Source organism: Callorhinchus milii, unplaced genomic scaffold (assembly GCF_018977255.1).
Source record: "Callorhinchus milii isolate IMCB2004 unplaced genomic scaffold, IMCB_Cmil_1.0 Scaffold17, whole genome shotgun sequence".
Classification (NCBI taxonomy): domain Eukaryota; kingdom Metazoa; phylum Chordata; class Chondrichthyes; order Chimaeriformes; family Callorhinchidae; genus Callorhinchus; species Callorhinchus milii.
In genome coordinates, this window is record NW_024704758.1 from 3,475,313 (window position 1) to 3,502,820 (window position 27,508).

The window sequence follows — 27,508 nt, forward strand, 5'->3', positions numbered from 1 at the left end:
CTCAGTGTCTTTTGGGCCAGATTGCTCTTGCTGGTGTATCCAGTCCCCCCTGGTGGCAGGTGAGGCAGTTGCCAGCTCCCTTACACTGCCTTGTTAATTGGACAACGAAGAAAGAATTTGTATTTTACAGCAGCTTGTGTGTCGAAATGTCTCAAAGTGCTTTATGGTAATTACTGACAAGTGTCGTGACTGGTTTGGGCCGCAGCTATTTTGGAAACGGTGTGCCATAGTCGTCCATGAACGGCTGATTTTAACCTGCAAGATTGTCAGCCAGGACGGTTTTGTTTTGTTTGGTCAGCCAGGTGACACATGCGGAAACCCATCACCGTGCTTAAGAGTATCAAAAACAATCTGAGAATTCCATGCATTCCACCTACACGTGGAAATTCCAGAGCTAGATTGTTGGATTGGGATGCGCATTCTCTCGTTGGAGGGATGCATCCTGCTTACATAATTTCAGAAAGTATTAGGCTAAGGTTGGCAAGAGCCAAGGCTTGGGGACTCTAGAGTGTGCGTTGGGGTAACTGTTGGAGTCTAACCAGCTAAAACTGCATAGCTTGCCATTGCCATCGCTGTCTGGCAAGCTTTCCCGCTGCCTGTCCAGCCTTTGGGATGTCTATCAATGTGAAAGGCACTATACAAATGTAATTTTGTTGTTGTTGTCCAGTTAGGACCAGGGCTTTGACTTGCAGGGATAACCAGAGCTGAGTGGGATGATTTTCTGCCCCCAGTGACTGGTCTGCCCTTCCAGGTCACAAGGAGAGAGTTCCTTCTCTCTTTCAATAACATCATGGGAATTTTAATGATCACTTGAAAACAGACTTGGTTTAACATCTCATCTGACAGACGGCACCTTCAACGATGTAGTGCTCCCCAAGTACTGTACTGCCATGTCCATCTAGTCGATGAGCCCGACATGGGGCTTGAGCCCATGGCCTTTTGACCTAGACGTGAGTGTGACTGACTGAATCAGGTTGAAAAGGGGAGATGTAAAGGGAGCTGGAGTGAGGTTTGTTGACATTGGTGTAGCATGAATTAAAGTGTGTTCTCAGGGTACCTTGTGATGTTACTCACTGTGTGGAGTTGTGTTTCCTGTGTTAATTGTGTTTTCTGTGTCTGCATTTCCTCCAGTTTGCCTAAAGTTGTAAAGAGAAGAATAAATGCCTTGAAAAATCTTCAGGTCACGTGTGCCCACATAGAAGCCAAGTTTTATGAGGAAGTTCATGAGTTGGAGCGGAAATATGCAGCCCTTTACCAGCCATACTTTGAAAAGGTACCTAGCTTTAAATACATGCTGCAGTCAGGCTAAACCTGCCTGTTTATGTCACATTCTCTGGAGTATCGATGCTTACAGGCTTTGTCAGTGTATATTCATTGTCTCTGACATGCCTGTACCATGTAGACACTTACCTTGGCTTCAGGACGTAAAGCGACAAAGGGGTTTGCAGAAGATATTATTTTCACTGGTCAGTGACTTAAGGGCAAAAGATTGAGATAGTAATGGAGCAAAGGGGGAGATTATACAGGGAAACTTAAAAGGGGAAAAGATATGTAAAAGGGAGTTATTTGCAAGGCAATGGGAGGGTAATTAATTAATGGGATGGAACAGATTGCTCTTTCATAGATCAGCACAGTGATGGGCCTAGCAGCTGTCTCCTGTGGTGCGCAGTTCTGTGGCTCCAAGAGCTGTGGGTTGCTGTCATGTTGCGGCCGCTGTAGCCAGGTTTATAGCACTGACCCATCTCACCCAGTACATATGTTGTAGTCCACATTGGCACAGGGATTGAGAGACATTTGTAAGCCAGACAAACGTGCTTCAGGTGTCTGCAGCGTGAGGGTGAACTGGATGTTTACAGATTGAGTTCAGAAAACTCTTCTTACTCAAAATTGAGATTCTGCTATAATGTTAAAATAAAGCCCTGAGCTGCCCTGATCTGAGAGAAGGCACTGCCAGGACACCACTGAGCCCTGCAGACTCATAGATCACAGTTTCAATCACTTGTGTCCCACGACTATCATCTAGTGCCCCACCCCCACAGGTGACATTGATCTCACTGTCCAGGAACAGGGAAAGAAGCATAAACCAGGTTTCCTGCTCCTAATCACTCTGCAGACCCTGGACTGGTGGGGGATTGTTGGCCGAGGACAGGGATGGGTTGCTGTGATCTCATGGTTTTCTGTCTTTTTCTTTTTTACAGAGACGAGAAGTAATAACAGGGAGCGTAGAACCCACAGACTCGGAGTGTGAGTGGCACAGCGATAAGGAGGAGGAGGAGGAGCTAGCAGTGAGTTTTGATTTCCTACCCATAAAATTAAACCCTAGCGAGGCTTCAGAAACACAGTGGCCCGTCTCAGATAGTACAATTTCTGCCCCCCGCCCCCTGCCCCGAGCTGAACATCCCATTGACAACATTGGAAACTTGACACTGTTGGGAAAGACTTGATGGTAATAGGTTGCCATGGTTTCAATGGTGCTGGACGGTGAGGATGCCGAGCTCTGCTGGTTTTACTGGAGTGTCGCTACCTCCTGTTGTTTTACTTGTCCCTGGTTAGTGCTCGCCAGCCATTCATTTTAAAATAATAATCCTTGCATTCAATATAGGACCTTATCACATCGTTGAATCATCTCAAAGCATTTCACAGGATATACTGTAAAGTGGATTGACTGTGTGTTTTGTGAGCGAAATGAAGCAGCCGGTTGCGCCTAGCAGTCTCTCACAAACGGATAAATAACTGCAGTGCAAATTGAATTCTAATTAAAAATCTAATAAATCTATGAAATTGCACTACTATGAGAACAGAGACAAATTTACAACATATGTTGAATGCAGCAGTGCACTTGCTACACGTAATATCCCAAGCCCTTGCTTATTTATTAATTATACTAGATATCCAGCAGCTCAGCCCCCGCCTGTCACACTGATCCACTTATCCTGTGAGTGAGGGGCCTTTTATAGCTCTGATGCTGGTTGAATGTCACTGTAGAAAATATGAATTCATCTTGCTGCTCATGTGATCACTGTAGTGCAACAGCACGGTGCTGAGACAACCGTCAGCCCAGCACGTCTTTCTCCTCACCATAATCCTTTCCTTGTTCATTTTACCCTTTAATAATCATCTTTTTCAAGATACTCTGACTCGCTATGAATACAGTGGTTTGTAGCAGAGCATTCCATGTTATAACCACCCTCTGTGCTTTCTTAATGGACTGCATATTGTGAGGTTGTGCCACCTACCTGACTGAGCATTAACGGCCAGGAATGTGTTCGTTCACACAGTGCTGCTGTTCGCTGATGATTGATGCTGTCTCGCTGTTTGGGAAATCTTGAAATAAGTGAGCTCATTCTCTCAGACGTCCTGCTCCACAATAAGGGAGATTACCCAGCCTTTCTGTCCTGTCACCAGTACTGGGCGCGTGTGAGCACTCCTGTCCCCTGGTCAGGACAGCAGCTCGAACCAGCTGGAGACCCTGCACCCGAGTGCTGACCACATGAGCTTCCATGGTCACGCGATGAGCTTTCAGTCCAGCTGCAGCTCACCAATCTTCCAATTGCTTTGTACGTACAGGAAGAGATGAAAAAGAAAGCAACGGTAGAGGAAAATAAAGAAGGATCAGAGCAGGAGGAGAGTCCCAAAGGAATTCCTGACTTCTGGGTCACCATCTTCAGGAATGTAGACATGCTGAGTGAGCTTGTGGAGGTGAGGCCATCACTGTCAAGAACGTTTGTGTGTATAAGTCTTGTGTGTGTGTGTGTGTGTGTGTGTTGGGGTGTGCATAATGTCTTGTGTGTGTGTGTAGGGGTGTGTGTAAAAGGTGTCTAGAGCCTGACTGAAATTGTCTTGGTTTTGCTGTTCTCTGCAGGAACATGACGAGCCTATCTTGAAGCACTTGCAGGATGTTCGTGTGAAGTTTTCTGAGCCCAACGAGCCAATGGTGAGTATCGTGTGCAGGTGACGTGAGCTGGTAACTATTTTACATTAAAGTCTGTGGTGAGCAGCAGCCGTGCTCACAAACAACTACAATAGGCAGCAGAGTCACAAGCTCAGTACTCGAAAGAGAAAGTGCTTGAGAGTGAACTTTAACAGCCCGCACGGTGCAGTCACAGACGCGGTGTGTTGTAGCTCTGTATCTGGTGGGCGGGTGGCACCTAGCGCAGGGGGCTGGGCCGATGGAGAGTGTGGCAGGGCAGTCACTAACTCTCAGCCAGCCTCGCAGAGCCGTCACACATTGTCCATCGCCGGTGGCTTACGACTCACAGTCCAAGAGAGACTAGCCGTTCGTCTTCATTGTTACGTGGGGCTCTTTATAAACAGGATATCGCTGACCTCCACGGTTGAGGGGGAGCTTTCTTAAGGATTTTCTCTCAGTTTTTCACACCGTTTCTCCATTTCGCCAGTGTAGATCATTACAGAGGTCGGTGGCTGACGGGAAACGAGTCACAGTCTATTATTTAATCCTTGCATTGATATCATGCCTTATCGCGTTATCGACTCGTCTCAGAGCCCCTGACAACATTTACTGTAAAGAGTGACTGCGTTTGTAAAATAATGTAAAAGCCAATTTGGAGAGCAATGTCCCACAAACAGCCAACGAAGTGTCAGTCTTGCTTAGCGGTCGGTGGCACTGCGCCGTGTGGCACTGCAATGTCAGCATGTGTGTGGGTGGCTACTGAGCCAGACGGATGCCTGGCTGACTTGGTTGTCTGAATCCGGAACGTAGTGTTCTCTTTGTCCATCCCACCGTGATGCTCTCGAGACTGGACCCACAGGCGCTCTTCACCTGAATTAAATGGTGGGATTAATTGTGGGTTATTCCTGCTCAGTGAATGTAGCTGCTATTTGCATTTATGCAGCTCTTTAGCACCATCTGGTGGGAACTGAGCCTTTCACAACTGAACCAGCATGTGGGCTGGGACAAGGTCCCCTGTGTGTGTGTGGGGGGGGGGGGGTGGGGGGTGGCACAGAGCTGATTCCAGCCCAGTGAAATCTGCCTGCACTGTTCGTAACCTGTTGCCTGTGTTCTCCACGCCTCGGGTTCCATTCCAGTGCCACATTAAACCCCACTGGAACGAAGGGTAGGTGGTGTACTGTAACCTGACCTTTTCCAGAGCTGGGAACATACAACTGGGGAAGCTGTAAATATATAACGTCTCACAATGTGGATAGAGAGCTGATGGCAGCAAGCTTTTATACTGGAGGGAGGAGGGTGGGCAGGGAGCCAAAGTTAAATGTACTCAAATCAACTCAATTGACCCGATTCTAATGAAAGCTGATGCTTTGTACTCATCCACTAACCTCCTTGGAGGGGAGGTAAAGCAGGGTCTGCTTGTAGCTGAACTGGCTCCGAGGTGACGTGCTTTGCAACAGAATGTCAGAATCAAGTCCACCCTCTGTGACGGTCTCTAGTCCAGTTCCTAAACCAATTGGGTGCGCAGTATTCCAGGGCACTGCTGATGATGGTACAGCCAGCCTGGCTCATTGGCAGGACTTGGAATGGCAGACCAGTGGCTTGGGGCAGGATCTCTTTCCACTCAGCTGTTAAACCTGTAAGCCAAAGCCCTAATGGGTAGGTTGATCCTAGCTGGACAAGTAGTGGGAATGCGTTCATTGCGCTCTTCCAGTATTGCCTGAATGAGCCCAGAATGATTTGTTTGTTGGCCTCAACCAGGATTCTAGACTGCAGGACTTGGGGGTTTCAGTGGAGTTTAGGCCTTCGGGGAGACTACACACATGTTAGCCTCATTCTCTATATAAGGAAAAATCTTTGTTGGTCTTTTATCCGATCACCACTAGGTGACACCACAGGCTGGAGTGGGCCTGTCACCACACATACGATAACAACAGTAAAAACCCAATAAACAGGATGTTAGGAATACCCTAACTAAGTTCATAAACCTTTGTTTCCCCTTTCCATTTCCTAGCAGGGTCACGCTGGTTGTGAAATCCTTTTCTTTTTGTTTCAAATCTAAATGAGCTTAATCTATCCTGAAGGCATTGCCCCTCTGGCCTCTACTCCAGCTACATCGTCCAGACAAAACTCATGTTGATCCATTATTGTATATGTGCCTGGTGAGGGGGTAATAATAATCCATTAAAAAGTAAATAAATAATTGGCCCCCTCAATCCACGACTGTTTGTGGGATGCTGCTATTACAATTGGCTGCCGGGTTTCGCCAACAAAATAGACATTCACTAAACTTTACAATTATATTCTGTGAAGCACTTTGAGAGGTCTCAATGGCGTGATATGGCGCTGTATCAAACAAAGGGATTATTAATATTTACAGTAGCAGGTTCTCTCCTCCATTGCGCTACCTGATGCTGGGCTGTTCAATGAGGCCAATGTACTGGGCTGAGCAGAAACACCCAGCACCAACAATTTCAGGTGTGTCGTTCATTTGGAGGATTCAGAATCCCAGGGCTTATTCCGTGGCCTGTTGCAGGCTCGCCTTGGGTTGAGTCACAGTACTGCTTGTGGCTATAATTCACCTGTCTCAACTCTGAGTCATTAGCAATTAACCATGGAGGTGGGAGTTCTTGGTTAATGCAGTGACTCACCTGTGAAGTGAAGGTGGAAGAGATTTCGCTTCAGCTTTTTGTGAGCTAAGAATGGAGGCATTAGCAGCTCTGCCTGTTGGTTCAGGCCGTGGGCGGGGAGGGTTGAATGTATTCAGGACCTGTTTTAATATTCTTTTTTGGTCTTTTGCTCCCACAGAATTTTACATTAGAGTTTCACTTTGAGCCAAATGATTATTTCACAAACTCCATATTAACCAAAACGTACAAGATGAAGTCTGAACCCGATCAAGTGGACCCTTTCTCCTTCGAAGGGCCAGAGATAGTTGACTTTGTGGGGTAAGTGAATCTTGGCACCAAGTTGCTGGTCTGTTGGGGTTAGCATTCACAAGTGAGCTAGCAGGGAGCAAGCTGCTAGCACAGTTCTGGTGTACACGTCATCTCGTGCACATGGCCCACATCACCCTCTGGTGCACATGATGTGAATCTTCTATTCCACCTCAGTCTCTGCTCCTCATGCTGTAGAATATGCACTGGACTGCGTGAACCTTGAATTCTCTTGAGCTCATGGCTGAAATGCTGATGTCCATCAGCCTAGTTGTTAATTGCCTTTGATATCAAAAATTCACACTTGTAAACTATGGGGTCACATTTTCCTTCCCTCCTTCACCAAGCACATGCAGCCAGCCAGCGACCAACGTGGGAGGGGGTGACATAGGCTCCTACTTTCTGCACTGTTCATAACCTGTTGCTTGTGTGTTTCTGGCTTTGGGTTCCATTCCAGTGCTACACTAAAACCTAATTAACCATAGACTGTAGGCTGCCACATAGCCTGGTCTTGGCACAGTTAGGAACATGATTCTATCCTGACAGATCTTATTGTTGGGTGTGACTCACTACATTGCCTGCTTCACGGTCTGAGAGCATTGCTAAATACTGTGCTTTCCCCATTAGTTGCACTCACACAGACTCGGGGTAAATGTTCACGCATGTGTAGAATGTGAGGCAGATTGATGGCAGCCCGTCAGGATCTGTGTGAGATTATTAGTGTGTGTGCTGGTGTAGGTCGGGCAGAAATGGGGTTACGTTTATCCCAGTCCCTGCAGCCTGCACCTCTCTCACTCCGGGCGAGCTCCCGCACAGGGACTTCACTCAGTATTGATCACTGACTGGGTTGGTTTGTGGTGCAGGATAATGGCGGTATTTTGTAGAAATGGAACTATGTGGAGGAGGTCAGTCTGGGCTCTGAGTTGAGGGTCCACCCCAATGCTATGGGAAGCTGCCATTCTGTGTTGGATGTGGAGGAAAGCTTGTGATGAAACCACTGACGTGCCTGTTGATCTCTGGCTGAAAGCAGCGCTGACCAGGAAGCCACAAGTAGAGGGAGACAGTGTGAGAATGAGTACTGCAGCTTGGAGGGAAGGAGTTCTTGGTGTGTATATATAGCCTCATGCTCAATATAGTGCTTTCTTCAATGATGTAGCACCCGGATACCAGACTCTGTTCCCTCACTGCTGTGCACACAAGATTTATTTGGACAATTTACCACGAGAGAAATTGTGTTGGCATAAACTCTGCACTCGCGGTAACTCCTGACATTTTTACTGAATTGGAGAATTGTTAATTTTTAAAAAAAAGAGAATCAGCGGCTAGCGTCACTGGGGGAGGGTCTTCACCACGCCACCTTTCCTTAGCCAGGAACTGCAGGAACCACTGCCTCCCACAGCCGGGGGCGGAGATCAGCACAGCCAGAGGGAACCTGGGGAAGGGTGCTGCCCATGGTGTGCAGTGGTGGTGGGGATGTGAGTGGGTGGGGGTTTGGGGGCAGGATGTGGTGGGGATGTGGTTGGGAGCAAGGGTTGGGCAGGTGCGTTTTGGGTTGGGGCAGCGGGGGTCGGGTCCTGGGCTTAATTTAATGAAAGGGAGAATGTTTAGTATGGCCAAAGCTTAATATTCACCATAACTCAAGCCTTGGTGGGGCTTCTTGAGCAGATTGTTATGGGTTCACTGAGTGGCTGATCTCCCCTGTATCAGGTGCACCATCGATTGGAAGAAAGGAAAGAACGTGACGATGAAAAACATCAAAAAGAAACAGAAGCACAAGGGGCGGGGCACTGTACGAACCATCACCAAACAAGTACCCAACGATTCCTTCTTCAATTTCTTTAACCCAGTCAGAGGTGAGCGGAGACCAACATAAGAACATAAGAAATAAGAGCAGGACTAGGCCATTCGGCGCCCCGAGCCTCCCCCGCCATTTAATAAGATCTTGGCTGATCTAACCTAATTCCGCTTACCCACCCTATCCCCATATCCCTTAATCTCTTTAGTTTTTAAAAATCTTATCAATCTCAGTCTTGAATATGTTCAAGGACTGAGCATCCACAGCCTTCTGGGGTAGAGAATTCCATAAATTCACTACCCTCTGAGTGAAGAAATGTTTTCTCAACTCATTCTAAAGGGCTGACCCTTAATCCTGAGACTATGAGCCCTAGTTTTAGATTCTCCAACCAGGAGAATATACCCTGTCAAGACCCTTAAGAATCTTATAGGTTTCTATAAGATCACCTCTAATCCTTCTATACTCTAGAGAATATAGGCCTAGTTTACTCAACCTCTCCTCGTAGGTCAACCCTCTCATCCCAGGAACCAACCTAGTGAACCTACGTTACACGCCCTCTAAGGCGAGTATATCTTAGATAAGGAAACCAAAACTGCACACAATATTCACCAAGGCCCTATACAATTGCAGCAAGACTTCCCTACTCTTGTACTCTTAATCCCTTTGCAATAAACGCTAACATACTATTAGCCTTCCTAATTGCTTGCTGTACCTGCACACTAACTTTCTGTGATTGGTGTAGAAGGACACCTAAATCCCTCTGAATACTAACACTATCCAGTCTCTCCATCCTGTAGAAAATAATCTGTGTTTCTATTTTTTCTACCTAGGTAATAATTTCACACTTCCCCACATTATACTCCATCTGCCACCTTCTTGCCCACTCACTTAGCCTGTCTATATCTCTGCATCCTCCTTGTGTCTTCACAGCTTACTTTCCCACCTAGCTTTGTATCGTCCGCAAATTTAGATACATTAAGCTTTATTTCCTCATCTAAGTCATTGATATAGACTGTAAACAGTTGAGGCCCAACCACTGATTCTTGCGGCAGTCCACTAGTCACAACCTGCCAATCTGAGAAGGACCCATTTATCCCTACTCTCTATTTTCTGCCTGTTAACCACTTGCTAATATATTCCCTTAATTCCCTGAGCCCTAATCCTATGTAACAACCTTTTATGTGGCACCTTGTCGAATGCCTTCTGAAAATCCAAGTACATTATATCCACTGGTTGCCCCCTATCTAACCTGCTAGTTACATCTTCAAAAAACTCTTAAAAGATTTGTTAAACACGATTTCCATTTCCGATTTCCAACCTCAATTGTAAAGCTGGGGGGGGGTGTTTAACATGAGCCGCGTGTTGTGGCAGCAATCAGCTACACTTCTACGCTGACCTGTGACGATCTGTCAGCTAAAGATTATGACAACAATAACAGCTTGCTTTTAAATGGCGCCATTCACACATGTTGGGGCGCTTACCAGTGGTTGAACCTGACGTCGAGCCACGGTGGGGGACAGGAACATAGGCACAGTTGAAGAGGAAGCTGTGATCTGAAGACTAGCAAAGAGAGGATGAGAGGATTAGTGCTGAGTATGGGGTTGCTGTAATCCAGTGGAACCCTGTATAAACCTAAACTGGCAGTTGGGCTAAGGCTTGATTGGTAGTTGGAATGATTTGGTTGGGGTGGGGTTGAGTTGTGTGTGGGTTGTCATGGGCAGGGTTGTGTGTGTGCATCGGGGGGAGGGAGGAGGTGCAGGCCACTGGTTGCTGCCGCGCTGCCCCTTCCTGTCTTGTTTTTTCTTGTGCTGATGTAATGAATGTGAAGGTTTGCACACTCCCAGCAACAGGCCAGTTGTTGAGTGAAGCCAGTTAAACATTGACTGATCGTTTCCTGTTTCATGTTCATTATCGATAGTCAGCACCATAAAACAGGGAGATAGTGATAGCAGCGATGTAGAGGGACAGCACCCTGGGCGATCGTGCGAAAGCCTCTGTCCAACTTCACATTCAACTCCATGACCATGATAGTGACACTTTGGGACTGGAGCACTACCTGGCATAGTACTTGGTGTACATCTCGCACAGTATAACAATAATAATCCTTGCATTTGATGTAGCACCTTATCACATCTTCGAGACGTCTCAAAGCACTTCACGGAATATACTGTAAACTGAATTGACTGTATATTTTGTGGGAGAAACACGGCAACCAATTGCGCACAGCAGCATCCCACAAACAGTCGTGGATTGAAATGACCAATTTCTTTCCCTATGTTACAACAGGAATCGGGCATTCAGCCCCTCGAGCCTGTTTCCCCATTCTATTAGATCATGGATGATCTATACCTCAACTTCAATAAGCCACCTTTATCCCATTCCCTTACCTAACAAAATTCTATCCACCTCAGTCTTGAAAATGTGAATGGATCCAGCATCCACAGCCTTTTGGGGCGGGAATTCCAGATTTCCACTATCCTTTGTGTGAAAACATGCTTTCTGATTTCACTCCTGAATGGTTTAGCTCTAATTTTAAGATTATGCCCCCTTGTTCTGGATTCCCCCACCAGAGGAAATAGTTTCTCAGTAGGTACCCTATCAAATCCCTTGTATCATTTTAAACATCTCAACCTTCAGTTATCAGACTTCCAGACTGGAATATGTGCCATAATGAGCGAGCAGCCCACACTCCGTAATTTAGGCTGCACAGCTACTTTGCTTGGATTAGACAATATGAGGAGAGGCAATCTGAGGACTGTTTTCTTTCTTCATATTCATAAAACCCTGGTAGTTGGTGAGCCCAGGCTGGCAGTGAGGCGTTGGCAGGGATTGGGAGGAGAATTTTTTGTGGGGAGGAAATCCATTTAAATACGGGGAAATTAATGACTGATTACTTCCTATTAGGGTTGTGGAGTCTCGTCTGATTTAGTACTACTGCCATAAAACAAGCTCTCCTTTCTCTGGGAATAAACTGGGTTTTGCCCCTCTACATCTTCTCTTTCTATTTCCCCCTTCGTCAAGCCCATGTGATCCAACACCTTAAATGGATTCAGTTCCCTCAAGTGATTATGGTATTGGAGTGGCCTTGACATTACTGTAATAGGGAGTGGTGGTGAGGAGGCAGAATAAAGGCAGCTTTACACTTGTCCATGCTGGAGCTGATTTAGAGAGTGAATAGTCAGTGGTCTCACTGAACATTTCCCTCGGCCAACCCTGACTTTAAACACAAGGGGGTGGGCGAGCTGCCTTTGAATGGGATAAGTTGTACCCTCTACATGGTCAGTGGTGTTACAGTGAAGTTAATTCAATAAGGAATCAGCGTTTAGTTGTGTGGGATTGTGCAATTACTGGAAATAGCTGCTGTACAATGAGTCATTGATAAAAGGCAGGTTTGCTCACTCCGACACACCTTGGTGTTCGGGCATGTTTCATTTGCTCTCTCTCCAGACCCTGAGCTGTAATGACCTGAAAATTTGCCTTTGAGTTGTGACTAAGGCTCCAGAGTCCCAGCTGCAGTCATTGAGTGTAAATTTGCAAGTGATTCAATCCACTGTGAAATCAGCTACTTTCCTTGACTGTAGCCGTTTCTGAGCACTGAGACCATCCCACTGCACGGCTCAGTGAGCTGTGGAGAGCAGAGTTCAAATTGTTTTGTTAAAGTCATGGGTCACAATGTAGAGTATTATTGACCTGTCGCTCCAAGCAGGAACTGGTGAATTGAGCAATTGGGATTTGTCAATGGAGGAGTGAGTCCTGCAGTTGTAAATGATCCAGGGTGGGGCACCATGTGTGGGGAAAGGCTTGTGGTGTATTGCCACACAATAGCCTAGAATTATAAGCGGTGTGTTGATCATTCATGTGATTACCCTTGGACTTGGGCTATGCGGGGCATCTCCACATAGAACATAAAGAATACAGTGCCAAAACAGCCCAGTCTGCACGTGGGACACCTGATACAATACAACTTACATTTATAGAGCGACGTTCACGTCGGGAGGACGTATCGAAGTGCTGATTGGGCACCCAAACTGAGGTAGAGACGATCATCTCTCTCCTCACTCCCCTGCCCTTCATTAGAATATGTTGTGGAGCTGTTGTCGGCCTGCCTCAGAGGGGAGCACTCTCACCTCTGGCTCAGAAGGATGTGGGTTCAAGCTCTGCAGGTTTATCGTCTCATCTAAAAGATGGCACTTCCACAATGCAGCACTCTCCCAGCATTGCATTGGCTGTCAGCCTGGACTGTGGGGCCAAAGTGCCAAAGGGGGCCTTCTCTGCACATGGCACTGAGCTAGGGCCCACACTGCAAGCTAGAGCCCAAACTGAAGGTATCTATTGTGGAGTGTAGATTTCTGGCTATGTTTGATTAGATGGTTATTTAGACGGGTTTAAGAGCGCTTTCAGATCTAATGTAGAAGAGAGCACAATCCTGGAATGCATTGAAGTGTTTCAGGTTTTAAGGTGTGAGAGCAGCAGGTATGTGCAGAATACCACTCCCCTGTGCCTTTTATTAATACTTTTCATTGTTCAGCCAGTACTCGGTTACATTGGCTGCTGTTTCATTCATCTCCTCTTCCTGTTACATACCTTCAGAGCAGCAGCTCTTATTGTTAATCGTTTTTTATTTGAAGTTTGACCAATGAGGGTTCCCCCCCCCCCCCACCCCCAAATTCCTCTAGGCCCCAAATTGTCAAAGGACAATGCGGACCTGAACTATAACTTCACAACCACCTCATTGTTAATTTTACTGGAGTGGAGCGAGCTGTGTAGAGGTGAGCATTGCATTGAGATGTTGATAGCCTCTGGCTTTAGCGGTCTGTTCACTGTCCACGTCTGACAGACCATGACTGAACACAAACACCCGGATTTCAGATTAACATGCTGCTTCTTCAGTGGGTCCATACTTGTGCGCTCTCTTTCACTGAGCCAGGCATGTCCCTCCCGGTACTCAGAGTGGGGTATTCATTACCTGGTGGGTACAGAGAATGGACTCCATGGGTTACTTTTCATAGGTCTGATTAGTTTTGAGTGAATGAAGATTCAGATAGATTGCAGCCTAATCTCTGTACGAACGAGTTATTAATGAAGGAGTTAGGTATATGTGCTTAAACAGCCTGGAGTTTCCCTTCCTGCCCACCCACTCACTCTCCCACCCACTCCAAACAACATGTGTAGCATATGGAGCTTAGGATCTGTGCCACTGATGCTTCCTGACCAGAAAATACTGATCTGGGGTAATGGGAGCCTGGGGGTGAGAGTTTGAGTTCATGTGGATTCTGAGCTTCTGTTCTGTTTGCTGCAAATGTTGCACCAAATGTCTCATTTCATCCTGTTAAGTAATCTTGACGTTTTATAGGCTCAATTAACACCCCGGATTATAACTTGCTTGGTTTGGTCTGTTTGTGGTTCACACCCACTGAGTAACTGTATTGCTGTCTTTAAGAATTAAATATGATGTTCTGATCTCTGCCCTAGCAACGTGGAGTTGATTGAGATGTAAGTGGAATTTGATCAGCCAAACCCTCCCATTTGTTACAATAGAAAGGAATGCAGTCAACCCACTACTTATTAAAGAGCATTTGGGAAATTTAGTGAATGCTTTGAGTGTCGTGTGAATGTTTAACATGTCTGTAATTAGCCACAAATCCTCCTGTGGCTGCCAACGGGAAGCAAGTGTTCCTACCTTTCACTATGTGCTCACTGGTATGTGTAGTCACACAGGTCTGCCATCTGCAGTTGGTGCTGGCCTCTATGAGGCCTCAGATGACCAGCATGATGATGACTCTTTATTAAGATTTGAACTGGAAACTGATTCAGATTAAAGTAGCCAGTATAAACTGGGGCACCTTTGGGTATCATTTACCTAAGTCACGAGAGGCTCTGTCCACACTGGAGAGGGGCCACAGTGAAATCACATTCTCAGTGAATTTGTGCTGTAGTGAAGCAGCTTCTAACAGGACTGCACTGTATGTTTAACACCGTCACTAACTGTACAGTGAGGGGCATGGACTCAGTGTGTCAGGTGAACAGACAGAGATGATATTACCCGCAGAATGATGAACACTGCGGGTGGAAAGGACAACCCAGGGTCAGCATTTGGTGAAGGTGTGGATTGAGGGCATGGGACCGACCACCCTGTTTCCTCATCTCTTTTCTAATGGTAGAGCTGCTTGTAGCACAAGAGACCTCAAACTGCTTGTGATGTTGAGCACAGTAACTGAGCAGTCTGCTGGACTTGTGCATTTGGTGTAAGTTCCAGACTCCAGTGCGTTTGGGAGCAGAGTGGCTACAGGTAGCAATGCTCCTTTCCCTCCAGCTTTCCTCATTTCATGGTAAACTTGTTCCCTGTTACCACGACATTTACATTCCTGTAGTATTGTCACATTTGGTTGTTTTCACTATATTGTTCCCATCAAACTGTTTTTCAGGAGAAGCCCATTCTTTGCCACTTGTGTCTTCACTTGGCTCCTGCGTTGTGCCGGTGACCACTTTGAGCTTCACTTAGAAAGAAAATTCTCACCGCAAACACTTGTGCCTGGCTCACTGGTAGTTCTCTCACCTCCGATTCAGATGATTGTGGGTTCAAGCCCCATGTCGGGACTTTCAATCACATAGTCGAAGTTGACACTCCAATGCAGTGCTGGGGAGATCCCATGGACTATTGGAAAAAAGGAGGGAGTTTCCATTGGCCCACAATCCACCAAATTAAATTGGTCACTCCATGGCTGTTTGTGGGACATTGCTATGTGCAAATTGGCTGCTGCTTTTCGCCCACAACATTATACAGTTGATCCACTTTAGAGTATATCCTGTGAAGCGATTTGAGATGTCTCAACAATGTGATGAGGTGCTATATCAAATGCAAGGATTATTATTATCAAAGCCATTTTGCCACAGCTTATTGTTTGTTGATGAAACTTGGAATGAAAACTCTCCATTGGTGTCTGATCTTGCACCCGGGCTGCTCACCCCAGCCAGTGCCAGGGAGTGCACAGATAGAAAAACGTGCTCAACATGTTTATAATGCAGGTCAAGAAAATAACAGCTGCTTTTCCAAAGATTAAAAGCATTAAAAGAAAACCTGACTCTAAATGTGACCGCTATTGCCATGACACACTCTGGTCTTTCACCAGCACCTAACGCCCTTACACTCTGGCTCCATACCTTTCCTCTTGTTACCTGTCACTGACCTGTGCGGCTATTTTAATTTCCACCTCCTGCAGGTTGTCTTTTTCATCTCCTACAGAAAGAATTGACATTCTCTTATCTTTTCTTCTCTAGTTTACGGAGATGGTGAGGCAGAAATGGTGAGTTACACTAATGGGCACATGCGGGAGGGAGGGTTACCCCAGCAATTTGCTTTAGATGCTTGTCGTTGTTTTATTTTGACGATTGAGTAAATATTTTGAGAAGTTAAGGAACGTCCCCTGAATGTCTTTCTGGCTGTCCTTGGGACGTTTGTCCTGCTTTCAGACCACCCGGGTCACTGGCTGTAAGGAGGTGTGAGTGGTGCAGAGCAGAGCTCCCCGTTACCGGAGCCACCTGGAACTGAGCAGCTGATCTCAGTGAATGTTTCCCACCAGTTAGTGCCCGGCTACCTTGGTGGTCTGATGTGCAGCCTATCGGTTAGACTGTACTGGATAAAAGATGTGTAGTGGGTCCAATTCTGGATAAAGGTGTTGAGTGCCGTTTCCAGAGCGGGTGTAAACAGTGACTGAAGCATCCTAACCAGTTCCATGGGTATCCAAGAGTAAGGACTGGTATATCCCACAATCACTGGTCAATACCTTCCTGCTCTTTGGTAGCTAACATTGTATCCTGCCAGCAATATGAAGTCTGTGGGAGTGGACTTAAATACCGCCTTGTTGAGTAAAAGTATGCCTTATGTTCTAGTCACAGTAGCATTTGATGTGCAGTATAGACAGTTTATTCCAATCAATTAAAGCTCTCCTGTGAACTGCATCAGCCTATAGAGAAACTGAATGGAAAAACAGTGAATGCCAGTGATGGTTTTAATTCCACAGTACACCGTAAAAATTTAGTGAATTTATGCAAATTTGTGAGGGCAGATATTGATTGACAAGAAGAAGTAGAAGCGTGGGAACAAAGTGTTGCTGAATCTGATAAAGAACCAAGCCCCGCAGGCTCTGGGTGCTTCACTGTGGCTCGATCATGCAGGTGGTAAACTCCCAATGGAGGTGCAGGCCTGGCTGTCAGGAACTGGGTGACATGCACAAGAACCGTTTCAGTGTGTATGCTATCCCCTCACTGTTGGTGTGTATGCTGTCTCCTCCTATTCAAAGCGATCTGGGATGCTACTGCACATGAAGGGCATTAAATAAATACAAATTGTTGTTAGTGTAGTACACTGTCCCCTCACTGTTTACAGACTCAACACATATCCTGAAGTTATTTATAACAATAGAAATACTAACTGCTATTAGCATACATCACAGTAACCAAGCACAAGTCCTTAATGGAGTTTTAATGTCTTAAAGTGCTTTGTGTTTTCTACTCACAGTTTTTGAGCATCAAAAAGTGTTTGGGGTTCATATTTTGATGGTTGCTGAGAATTCTTTCATTGCACGTTTCCCCACAGTTACAGCTCAGTAGCTTGTGCTTTGCTTGTTTTTGTCAGACTGTAATCTGCTTATGTCTGAGTATAATCAGCATGTAAGTGTCGCGTCTGTAAATACTTGTAGAAAGTTATTAATTGTTATCCGTTTCCCGTAAGTGATTTGACTTCTAGCACGCTCTGATCTTAAACAAACAAAGTAAATCCATCACCCTGATCGTTTGTTGCATTGATCCAGCCTTGTTCACACAGCACCGACTGTGATACTAGGATAGTCCAGCACATGCTGCTTTTCATTTGCAAATGTCTCATTCAGGGAGCGGGTCGTCTAACCATCTCAGGAGAGGGGTGGGCTCTGGTGGGTGGCCTAACCGACAGAGAGAGAGTAACTCCAGTGATTGGTCTAACAGTGAGCGCCTTGGGGCATCCTCCCGACATGAAAGGCGCTATGTAAATGCAATTTATTGTAGAGAGAGAGAGAGTGGCTCATGGTTGGTCTTAAACTGAATGCTATTAATGCCCTTGTGTCCTTCGTGAGTCCTACTATTTGTCCACCCAGTCTCCCTGGTGACCTGAAGGCAATGATATTTCTGTAATTGTAATTGCTGCTGACTATCAGGATAAAAGGAAAGTTGCTTAATATTTAATCAGACTCTGACTCAGAATAGCTGCAGAGTTTCTCACATGTCGTTATCCTGAAGGCTTCTGCTATATACCGTATAAAATTTTATAAAATAGCCTGAAACACATTTAGAACTCCCCACATTTGCTAAATAATCTTGCGTTTACTTTGTCACGCTGCAGTCTAACATACTGAATGGAAACTGATTGTCCACCATTGCTATTTAACCCTTAATGTGAGCTTCGTTGGTTTAAATCAGTAACTTCTTAGTGTAGAAGGAATGTGTTACTTTAAGCCGAGTGACTTTGGACCCTGGCTCGAATTGGTATCTGAACAGTGAGATCTGTAAGAGCTTGCCCATCAGTTCTTGGACCTCTTTACAGTTGTTTCCGTTCTGACAATCTTTATTGGTGTTGCTCTCTTTGATTTTAGTAAATTATAATCTCCAGATTGGTTTCCTCAGATTAGGAAAATCTGAACATTTACAGTTGTTAACGATGGCATGTGGGTGTTGTGCCACTGCTCCTGTACAGATAGCTGTTACTTTTTATAATCTATCACAACAACAAATTACATTTGTATAGCGCCTTTCACGTCAGAAGGACATTTCCAACATACTTTCAAAGCTCCCTCCTCCATTTGTCCTTGTAAATCAATCTTGGTCAGCACTGTGACAAAAGCTTGACTGAAATTGAACGTATAACGTTCACTGAGTTCCCTGGTTCGAGTTTTATTTGCTCAACAGTAGGTTTAACATTCTCCCTTCCCCCAGTGTAACACTGTGATCTCTCCCGAACCTGTACGTTCTTCCATAATTAAACCATTCCCAAACATTCAGAACTGACCATTTAAAAGCAATTATGGAACCCAGGCTGTGGGGTCTGACCTGGTTTACATTTGATTTAAGTTTAAATCTCTCAAGTACGGAATAGGAATTATGTATACATGCCCACATCTCGTCTCTTACGTGAAAACTATCATGAATTTGCTTCTGCACTGTTCGTAACCTATTGCTTGTTCATCTCCAGGCATCGGGTTCCATTCCAGTGCTACATTAATCCCAACTGAGTTTTGCGCTGGAGGTTGCCTCGTAGCCTGACAGGCTTAGCCTTGGGAACACATTTCTTTTCACTCCAGAAGATCATTGTTCAACAATCCGATAGCATAACCTCCTGGAGCAGGGCGATGTAGCATGGAGCGAGCCTGAGCTCGCTGAATTGTAATGTGGTGCTAATGGGAACTGTGCAAGGCAAGAGTTGGTTTTCTAATTGTCCCATCACCTGGAGACAGTCTGGGAGTGTGCGGCAGCGATTGTCTGGTTTCACTGAGGGCGTTGAGTGACAACAGGTAGCGGAGAGAACTCTGGATTAATCCCAGAACGTGGAGCAGACTCAAACAAGCTGACCTCTTGAAAATTTGGACACAGATTAATTTATTCATGTATGACTTTTCAGGACAAGGGGCAACGTTTTCAAAATAAGTAGAATCAAAGGATTGAAAGCCAGAAGTCTTTTTGTTTAGTACGAGGGTGTTAGCCCATGTGGATCAATACAAGGGACGAAAACTACACGGGGTTAAAGTGGAGTGAGACTGCATTCAGTGTTGGTGGACATCAATGTAAAATGTAAAGGAGCTTACATTTGAAAATTGTCCAAATGTCAAAACCCTTCAGTCAAGTGTAATTTGATTTTAGGACTGACACATTTTGGGTGAGAAATCTAGGATTGTGTTTTAGGGTTTAACGTGAAGGACCTGCCTTGAACTCTCCATTCTTTGTGCACATTGTTGGCATCGATTCAGACAGTTTCTCCATCGTCCAAATTCACACCCCAGATTCCAATCCACTGCATGCAGACGCTTCACTCCTCAGTGCTCGTAGATTGACTTGCTGTGGGGAGATGTCCTTCACTGACTGGAAGAGATGGCCTTGTGGCTGTGGATCATCCCCTCAGATGAAACAAAGCTAAACAATAAGATACAGTAAAAGGTCACTTTGCCTAAACGTAACTGTATATACATCCTCCTACCCCTACCCTCCCCGCCCTCCACCCTTCCTGATCCCAACCACCAGCTCGGGTGCATATATCCCTGACTGTCCCACACCTTGGGACGTCATCCTGAAAGGCGCTGTATAAATGTAATTTGTTATATACTCTTCTTCAGTTGAAGAAGATTATAAAGATTATAAGATTATCTGAGTGTATTTTTTGCAGTGAAAAGCCCTACAATAGTTCAGCTGTTGCACAATGTCCTTACCCTAAAGTTACTGGTCCCTGCGCTTGAGGTTTCACATACTAGCTCCTCAGTGACATGTTCCCTCATGAATCCTCTCAGTCTTGATGGTTTTATTCTCGTGCACACAGATTTCAAACAGGATTTATATTTGCAACCTTTATGCAGTATTGGATGGAGGCAGTGGCCTCCTGTGCACTCAGCTTGTCTTCAGTTGGTGAGCTTGGTAATGGAGGCTTGGCAGTTTGTTTGTGAAGCAGATACAGATGTCAGTCTTGTTCTAATGCTCTCCTCTTCCTCCAGGATGAAGACTCCGAGTTTAATTTAGCAACAGATTTTGAAATTGGGCACTTTTTCCGTGAGCGGATAGTCCCTCGAGCGGTGTTGTACTTCACTGGAGAAGCCATTGATGATGACGAGGAAGTGAGTATCTTTTCTCTTATGTGACTTGTTACACAGCCTTTTGATGTTCCACTTCAGCGCAGGTGGTGACGCAGGCTGGTGACAGCAGCGTGTTTCTGTGTGTCTCTCCAGCCTGTGTGCATGGGGGCTGCACTCCGGGGTGTTGTGAATCTTACAGAACATCACAGAGTGCAGCCCCACAGACCGGAGAGGTGACACTTCATCGCCCACATAAACGCACTGGAAAATGGGGGGCAGCAACGTGAAACGAGTACATTTCCAGTGTTTTTAGTGTTTTTTCATGGTTTTGTATGGGGTGGGTGGGGAGGGGATCAGTTCCATGAAGATCAGGTGTGTATGTGTGTGTAGACTGCCTCTGTGTGTGTGTGTGTGTGTGTGTGTGTTGCCCGTGTGTGTATGTGTTGCCCTGAGTCAATCTGTGTGTGTACTGTGTGCGCGCTGCCCCTGTGAGCTGATAATGGATGGTCCTAGTGTTATGGGACACGGCTTTCTTTCTAAGAGACACTCTATGGGCTGACAATTTGAGCTTAAACATTTTTAAACACTTCTATTGTACGGTCTGAGTTTATAATAGTTACTGTCTCATGGTGGGGCTGGGGGGGGGGTACTTCAGCCATTTTGTACGCAGCAGGGGCCTTCACAGCTAAATCTCAAATATTCTGAGTGACCTCAACATCTATTACTGATGTGACTTCATCCTGATAAATCCGAATATTGCCCTGGGAAGCAGACTGCTGGTGCCAGGTAATTGAATTAATCGGGGATCTGCACTGTTCGTAACCTGGCTCGTGTCTCTTCTTGCTCGGGTTCCATTCCAGTGCAACATCACGCACAGCAAGACTGTGGACTGCTGCTGACTCACAGCTCAGCCCGGTCAACGCTGAAACATTTTTGTTTGCTTTCCTTTTGTGTCATAGCAGGGTGCAGCGAGCCAGCAATGAGGGCAGGTTCTCACCACATTGGGAGTGAGGATAATGTTCACCGCGTTCGCCCACAAATATACAGTCAATTCACTTTACAGTGTGTTCTGTGAAGCGCTTTGGGACGTCCTCCCGACGTGAAAAGCGCTATATCAAATGCAAGGATTATTATTATTATTATTATTGTGTCTATTTCTACTAAACTCTGTGATAACCACCAGACAGGACTATTTGTCTGTCCGGGGAGGGCACTGTCAGCAGTCGTCAAATAATCCTTTTATTTGACTCCTTAGCTCCTTATTGCATCTGAAAGTGTTTCATGGGGTATAGTGTGAAGTTTTTCGGCCACAAAATACATAGTAAATTCACTTTACAGTATATTCCGTGAAATGCTTTGATACGTTTCAATAACGTGCTAAGACGCTGTATCAAATTCAAGGATTATTATAAGTGTTGTGACTGTATTTACAGGCGAAAGTGGCAGCCGATTTGCATGTCCACAAAGAGCCATGAAGTGAATGACTTAATTTATCTGGAGGATTGTCTCTTTATGTATCGCTGTGTGTGTGTTTGTCTGTTTGGGCTTCTCAGACACTGGAGTGGATAGACTTGTGTTGATTATTTGGGGGAAATGCCCGTGTGTACTGCATGTTCAGCTCTTTAATTTAATGTGACTGAATGGAGGCTGCAGGACTGCAAGATCAACTCCATTCCTATCTCCCGTTGCCAGGCAATGGCACCTTGGAGCCAACTTACGTTGTTCTCTCCCTTACTTCCACCTCTGCCCCGGAGGAGGAGAGTTAGTTGTTAGATGCCTGAGGTACGCTGCTTTTAGCCCGCAGTTGTTAGCAGATGCCAGGAATTCTTTGTGAGCCTTGAACTAAAGTACCTTGATCAGCATTCTCTGAATTGCATTTGGATTTACCTTTAAAGCTCTTAATTGAACGTTGAGCTTAATTGCACATCTAGTTACAGGTAATTACTTGTGCTATGTCCTTTCATCGCATCATTTCCAAACGGTGTTATGTTTTCAGAGTCAGGCTTTAATCGGTTGGGGTGCTGTCTTACCTGTACCGATCCTGTGTAGCGTCTATAACCTGAGGCAGTGTACAGTTGGACATTCCTCTTGTAGGTGGCTTAGAATGAGTGTGTGCACTGGCCATGGTGACACACACTGACCACTCTGGGAGCTGTTTGAATGCTGCTTCTACCCAGCAGCTTTCAAGAGCTGAATTGTGGAGTGTTTTCGCACTCCGAACTCTGCTTCTACATTGCCTTCAGCCCTATGGAGGGTAGCAGCGTTTCCTCCACACCAACAACTTCACATCTTCGAGATGTTCTTTCATTTGTGCTCATTGTTATTCAAAAGGTTCTGTGAAATCTGCCCAAATAGCAGCAGAAGCCGTGGGATGCGTCACTTGCTCCCAACACGTTTCACAGTTCAGCCTCTGCTATTTGGACAGTGGAGATGCCACAATGAACTAATTAATGCCAGAGCTTGAAACTGCCACCAATTTCCAGCAGACTCGAGAATCCATGGAGATTTTCCCCCCCACCCCGATTCCAACAGCATAGTCACAGTGCCGGAGCAGTGACTTTGTTAGAACTGAGCAAGGCTGCTGAAGTTCTGTCGTGGACAGCTGTTCATTTTACACTGAGCTACCTCCAGGGGTAGGCTTCCTTCAGAGACAAACGCCTAGCCTAAAGAAGAGTTAAAGGTTCTCTTTGAATAACTGCCATAAATACCTCAGAGGGGCTGTTGCAAATCTTGGGACTTTGAACTATGCTTGGGTGTTACTGTTTTAAGGAAAGAAAGGTGCCATTGCAGTGTAATGTACGTGTCATTGCCCTGCCCTTTACACTTAGGATTGCTCAATCAAATCTTATCACCGGCGCCACAGATCTGCTCATTTTTTGGGGATCAAGCTCATTGTGGTGCTCAGAGCTGATAACACCCTTTAGTTGCTGGAACTGGGTTATTTCAAGCCCCACTTCATGGACTTTGAGCTCCCAGTCTAGGCTGACACTCCAGTGCATTGCTGGGGGTATGCTAGATTGTCAGAAGTGCCGTTCTTCAGGTGAGACATTAAACAAAGGTCCGTCTGCCATGTTTAGGTAGATATTAAAGATCCTACAGTATTAGAAAAGAGAAATGAGTTTCTTCCAGTGTCTTAGACGACAATCCCCCAGATACAATTGATAATTAATTTCATGGCTATTTATGAGTCACTGATGTACACAAATTGGCTGCCATTATATTCAATGCTGGGTATTGGTAGGCCACAGTTGGTCTAATTTTGTTTTGTGTGTCCCTTTTCAGGAATAAAATAATAGAAAATAGAGTCACTAGGACATTACCAGGAATAAAAGCTTTCAGTTATGAAAAATACTTTTTTTTCACTGGAGCTGAGAGGGTTAAGGGGAGACCTGATGGAGTTCCTCAAGATTATGAAGCTCTGATGGGACTGTTATTTGTTTAAGTTTAAAGCTCAGGACGGTTAGAAATGGAGGCTGTTTGGAATGTGGACTCCTGCCATCTGTAGGTGCATAGGGAATCAAAAGTCATCCAACCTGTTCAACAAGTTTCCGATCTTGGCAGATCCCAATGCCTCGCCCTTTCACAGTGGTCTTTAATACAATACCAGTTTATTTATATACTCGCTTTCATGTTGGAAGGATATCGGAAGGCGCTTAATATCTCCAAATATCTGTCAAATTAAATGAACATCACGATTGATTCCACCTCTACTACTCTGGGGCAGAGCCCTCTGTGTACGGCTTGCTTCCTGACCTTAGTAACTGAACTGTCTTGGCTCTTGATTTTAAAGCTCTGCCCTTGTATTAATTCCCTGTGCCAGAGGGATGAGTGGCCCACTGTCTAATCATTCTTTGAATCAAGATCCTGTCTGCTGGACTTTCTCCTGGTGTCTTAGCCTCCAATCCCCACATAAAGTTGATCATTCACTTCATGGCTGTTTGTGGTATATTGCTATGTCCAAATTGACTTCTATGTTGGCCTAAAAAATAGTTACTCCACTTTACAGTAAATCCTGTGAAGAACTTTTGAGATGTTTCGACATGATAAATTGCAGTATCAAATGCAAGGATTGTTATTATAATCTTGTCAATTGTTTTCGCAATTTTAATTGTTTCAGTCAAGTCATTCATTAACTACCTCTGCTGTAAGGAATGTAACCCGAGGCTACACAGCATCTAATCATAACTAATCCCCTTGAATATGGAATGATACAGAATGGAAACTTGCCATTCGGCCCAACTAGTGCATGCCTAACCGAGTGAACGTCTTTGTAGCTTCTCAGAGAAATCTGTCAAAGGCCAAGGCCGATGAGGCAATCGGGAAGCTCGATGAATTGGTGTTGACCTGTTAATCCCGTGTACTAAATATGTGAACTCTGAATGTCCTGCCACTTCACGATCGATTCTCATTGTATGAAAATGTCCTGGGATTTCATGGGAATATTCTCACCATTTCCATCTCTCTTCCAGTATGAAGCGGACGAGGATGAGGAAGGTGAAGACGAGGTAAGGAAATGTTTGTTGAGTCACGCTGGTTTCTCTGACGTTGTAGCTGTAGCTTTCTGTTCACAGCTTTGCATGGAAGTGTTTGGTGCCCAGACTTGTACTAACCAAAACTGTGCCTTTAGCCCTTGTGGGGTCTCACTGTTCCCATGTTGAGATGATCAGTTCAGAGCTCCTCTTCACCCTGGTCCTGTTACCTCATTGTGTGAAGAGTCCCTGTTAGTGGTTCCAATCCTCCCAGTCCCACCACCTCCACTTAAGATCAAAATAATCCGCCATCCTGGCAGTTGCATGCACACATCATGTTCCAAACTATATACTGTATCCTGAAATATTATTTTCTAAAGGAAATCTATCTAATTTGTTCTTGAAAGAATCAACACTTTCTGCTTCTACCGTCTCCCCAGGGAACCTGCTCCATGATACTCGCTCACTGAAGTAGTGTTTCAGCAGATTTGTTCTGAATTTAACCCCATTCAATCCACAATCGTGACCTCTGGTTCTACTCTTCAGTACAAGATAAAACAGTTTATCATGGTCTACATTATCCAGTCCCTTTAGAATCTTAAAGACCGTAATCAAATCACCTCCCAAACTTCTCTGTTCACAGTGTGAACATGCCCAGTTGACTTAATTGCTCCTCATAGTCCAGTGCCTCCAGCCGTCAACCATTCTGGTTGCCCTCCTCTGTATCCTCTCAATCTGATTGGGAGGTACTAAACTAGACTTTTGTTCTAGCAAAGGTGGCAGTGCGGTAACTTAGAACAGTGATAATCAGAATGTTCTGCCATAGCACATCAGTAAATTGTGGCTTCTGTAGTCTCCGATAAAGACCTGACCTGGCTCTTGTTCTGCCTCTGCTGCCGTGTGTTGGAGGCAAGGAATGTTTTTCAGTACAGTGGCCAGCCATACTGTCTCTTTACCTGACTTCAGTAGATGGTGAGTGATGCTGATTCACTGTGTTGATCTGTGATGTACTGTTAACAGGATGATGGTGAAGACGACGGGGATGAAGAGGATGAAGCTGACACGGATCCCAAAGTGAGTTTCTATTGAAATGGGGAATGGGTTTAACAAACAGGCTCACTTGTGGTCCTTACGTACTTTCTGTGCTGTCGCCCATATCCCAATGCTCCCGAGTTACCCCAATCACTGGCATTTATCGTACCAGTTTGTTTGACAAATTGTTGGTTTTTTTAAAAAAATGAAATATACAAAGTGAATTTTCAGCATTGGCCACTCTTCTGTAAATTAAATATTTTGATTTAATAAATATTGTATTTGAAAGTTAGTGAAGTTGGTTTCCTAGGTAGTGTCCAGATATTCACCCTCCGTCTGTGTGGGGCTTAACATGTCAGAGAGCTTAACATGAGAGGACTGAGCAGCCAGAGTCTAGCTAATGGAGATCGCTCTATTCTGTGAAACTGACTGACTGACTGAAGGATCAGTCAGTCGTCTTTTGCTACCTTCCTTACAAAGTGGTTTGATTTATCCGAGGGAATGCTAGGTCATAGGAATTTCAGCACTATGTGGACAGTGTGCAAAATCCACACCTGAGCTTTCTACTGTAATGCAATTGCGTGCTCCAAACTCTTTCTCCTTTTAGTTTTTACCAAATCTCTTGATTCAATTGGCCCAGTTTGTCCATAAATGATTCCCTACATAGAACATCTGTACTGAGGAGCTCCGAGTTATCGATCAGGCTGTTTTCACGGGTGAAATAGTAGTTATATTGTGTGAAGGGATTAATATATGAGCCAGGATCAGAGCAGCTCGCTCCAGTATGGGGGGCAGTTGGGCCAAATGGTTCTCCACAGCTTACTTTCCCTGCTGAGTTCCGACTTTCAAAAGGGAGCAATCTGCCCCAGGTGCCATTGGCACTAGTTTCCTTTGCAGCGTCTATTCAGATATCCGATTGGTGCCGTTGCTATCTGTGCAATTCCTCACAATAAACACCCTGTGATGGCCGTGAGTCTCGCCACTGAGACCACATCATTACCTGTGGAAATCTTGTTAATTTTTTCTGCAAGGTTGTGCTGCTGGCTTTCACCATGCCCCATGCCATCCTGGACTGTGTGCCAACTAAAATAGTTCTGCTTTTGCATCATCTAAAGAGTGTGCTGTGTTGGCCTGGGTTACTGAAGGCCTTCACAGTGAGTGTGGATACAGTATTAAACCACCAACTGAAATCATTTTCATGTTTTATTTGACGATGCACTCGCTTGCTGTATTGCGAAGTTGATTCTTTCCTCCCAAGTATTCCATGCTGATTCCAGTATAGAGAATTTGGTTGGAAATCTCGAGAAAATAAGGGCTTATACTTTTGTTGTCCACTGTGCCATTGTCTCAAAGTGCTTCACATTAGTTACTGTCGTATGTAGTGACTGTTTTTGTAGACCGATGTTGCGCATAGCCAAGTCTCACTACCAGCCACGAAGTGAACGACCAATTATTTTAGAGGATCGTTGGCTGTGTCACCAGGGAATACTCCCTACTCTTTTTTCATTAATGACCTGCAAATGGGTGGCGGCTTCAGTTTAATGTCTGGTCTGAGTGACAAT

The 27,508-nt window shown here is 45.2% G+C and overlaps 1 protein-coding gene and 2 non-coding genes across 7 annotated transcripts in view; all 3 read left to right on the forward strand.

Annotated features, from left to right (window-relative positions):
- The window catches only part of nap1l4b (nucleosome assembly protein 1-like 4b), a 48,421-nt gene that overhangs the window by 15,365 nt on the left and 5,548 nt on the right, over nt 1–27,508 (forward strand). For all 5 annotated transcript variants that reach the window (XM_007887380.2, XM_007887383.2, XM_007887384.2 and 2 more), the window contains exons 5-14: nt 1,132–1,273; nt 2,199–2,285; nt 3,568–3,699; nt 3,863–3,934; nt 6,716–6,855; nt 8,551–8,696; nt 15,917–15,942; nt 20,368–20,487; nt 24,915–24,950; nt 25,935–25,988. In XM_007887380.2, coding sequence (XP_007885571.1) covers nt 1,132–1,273; nt 2,199–2,285; nt 3,568–3,699; nt 3,863–3,934; nt 6,716–6,855; nt 8,551–8,696; nt 15,917–15,942; nt 20,368–20,487; nt 24,915–24,950; nt 25,935–25,988 — 955 coding nt within the window. The remainder of the gene's footprint in view (nt 1–1,131; nt 1,274–2,198; nt 2,286–3,567; nt 3,700–3,862; nt 3,935–6,715; nt 6,856–8,550; nt 8,697–15,916; nt 15,943–20,367; nt 20,488–24,914; nt 24,951–25,934; nt 25,989–27,508) is intronic.
- On the forward strand, nt 4,992–5,122 carry LOC121850345. Its single transcript, XR_006085558.1, has one exon. It is a non-coding gene; the product is annotated as a small nucleolar RNA SNORA54 (small nucleolar RNA).
- On the forward strand, nt 18,824–18,954 carry LOC121850346. Its single transcript, XR_006085559.1, has one exon. It is a non-coding gene; the product is annotated as a small nucleolar RNA SNORA54 (small nucleolar RNA).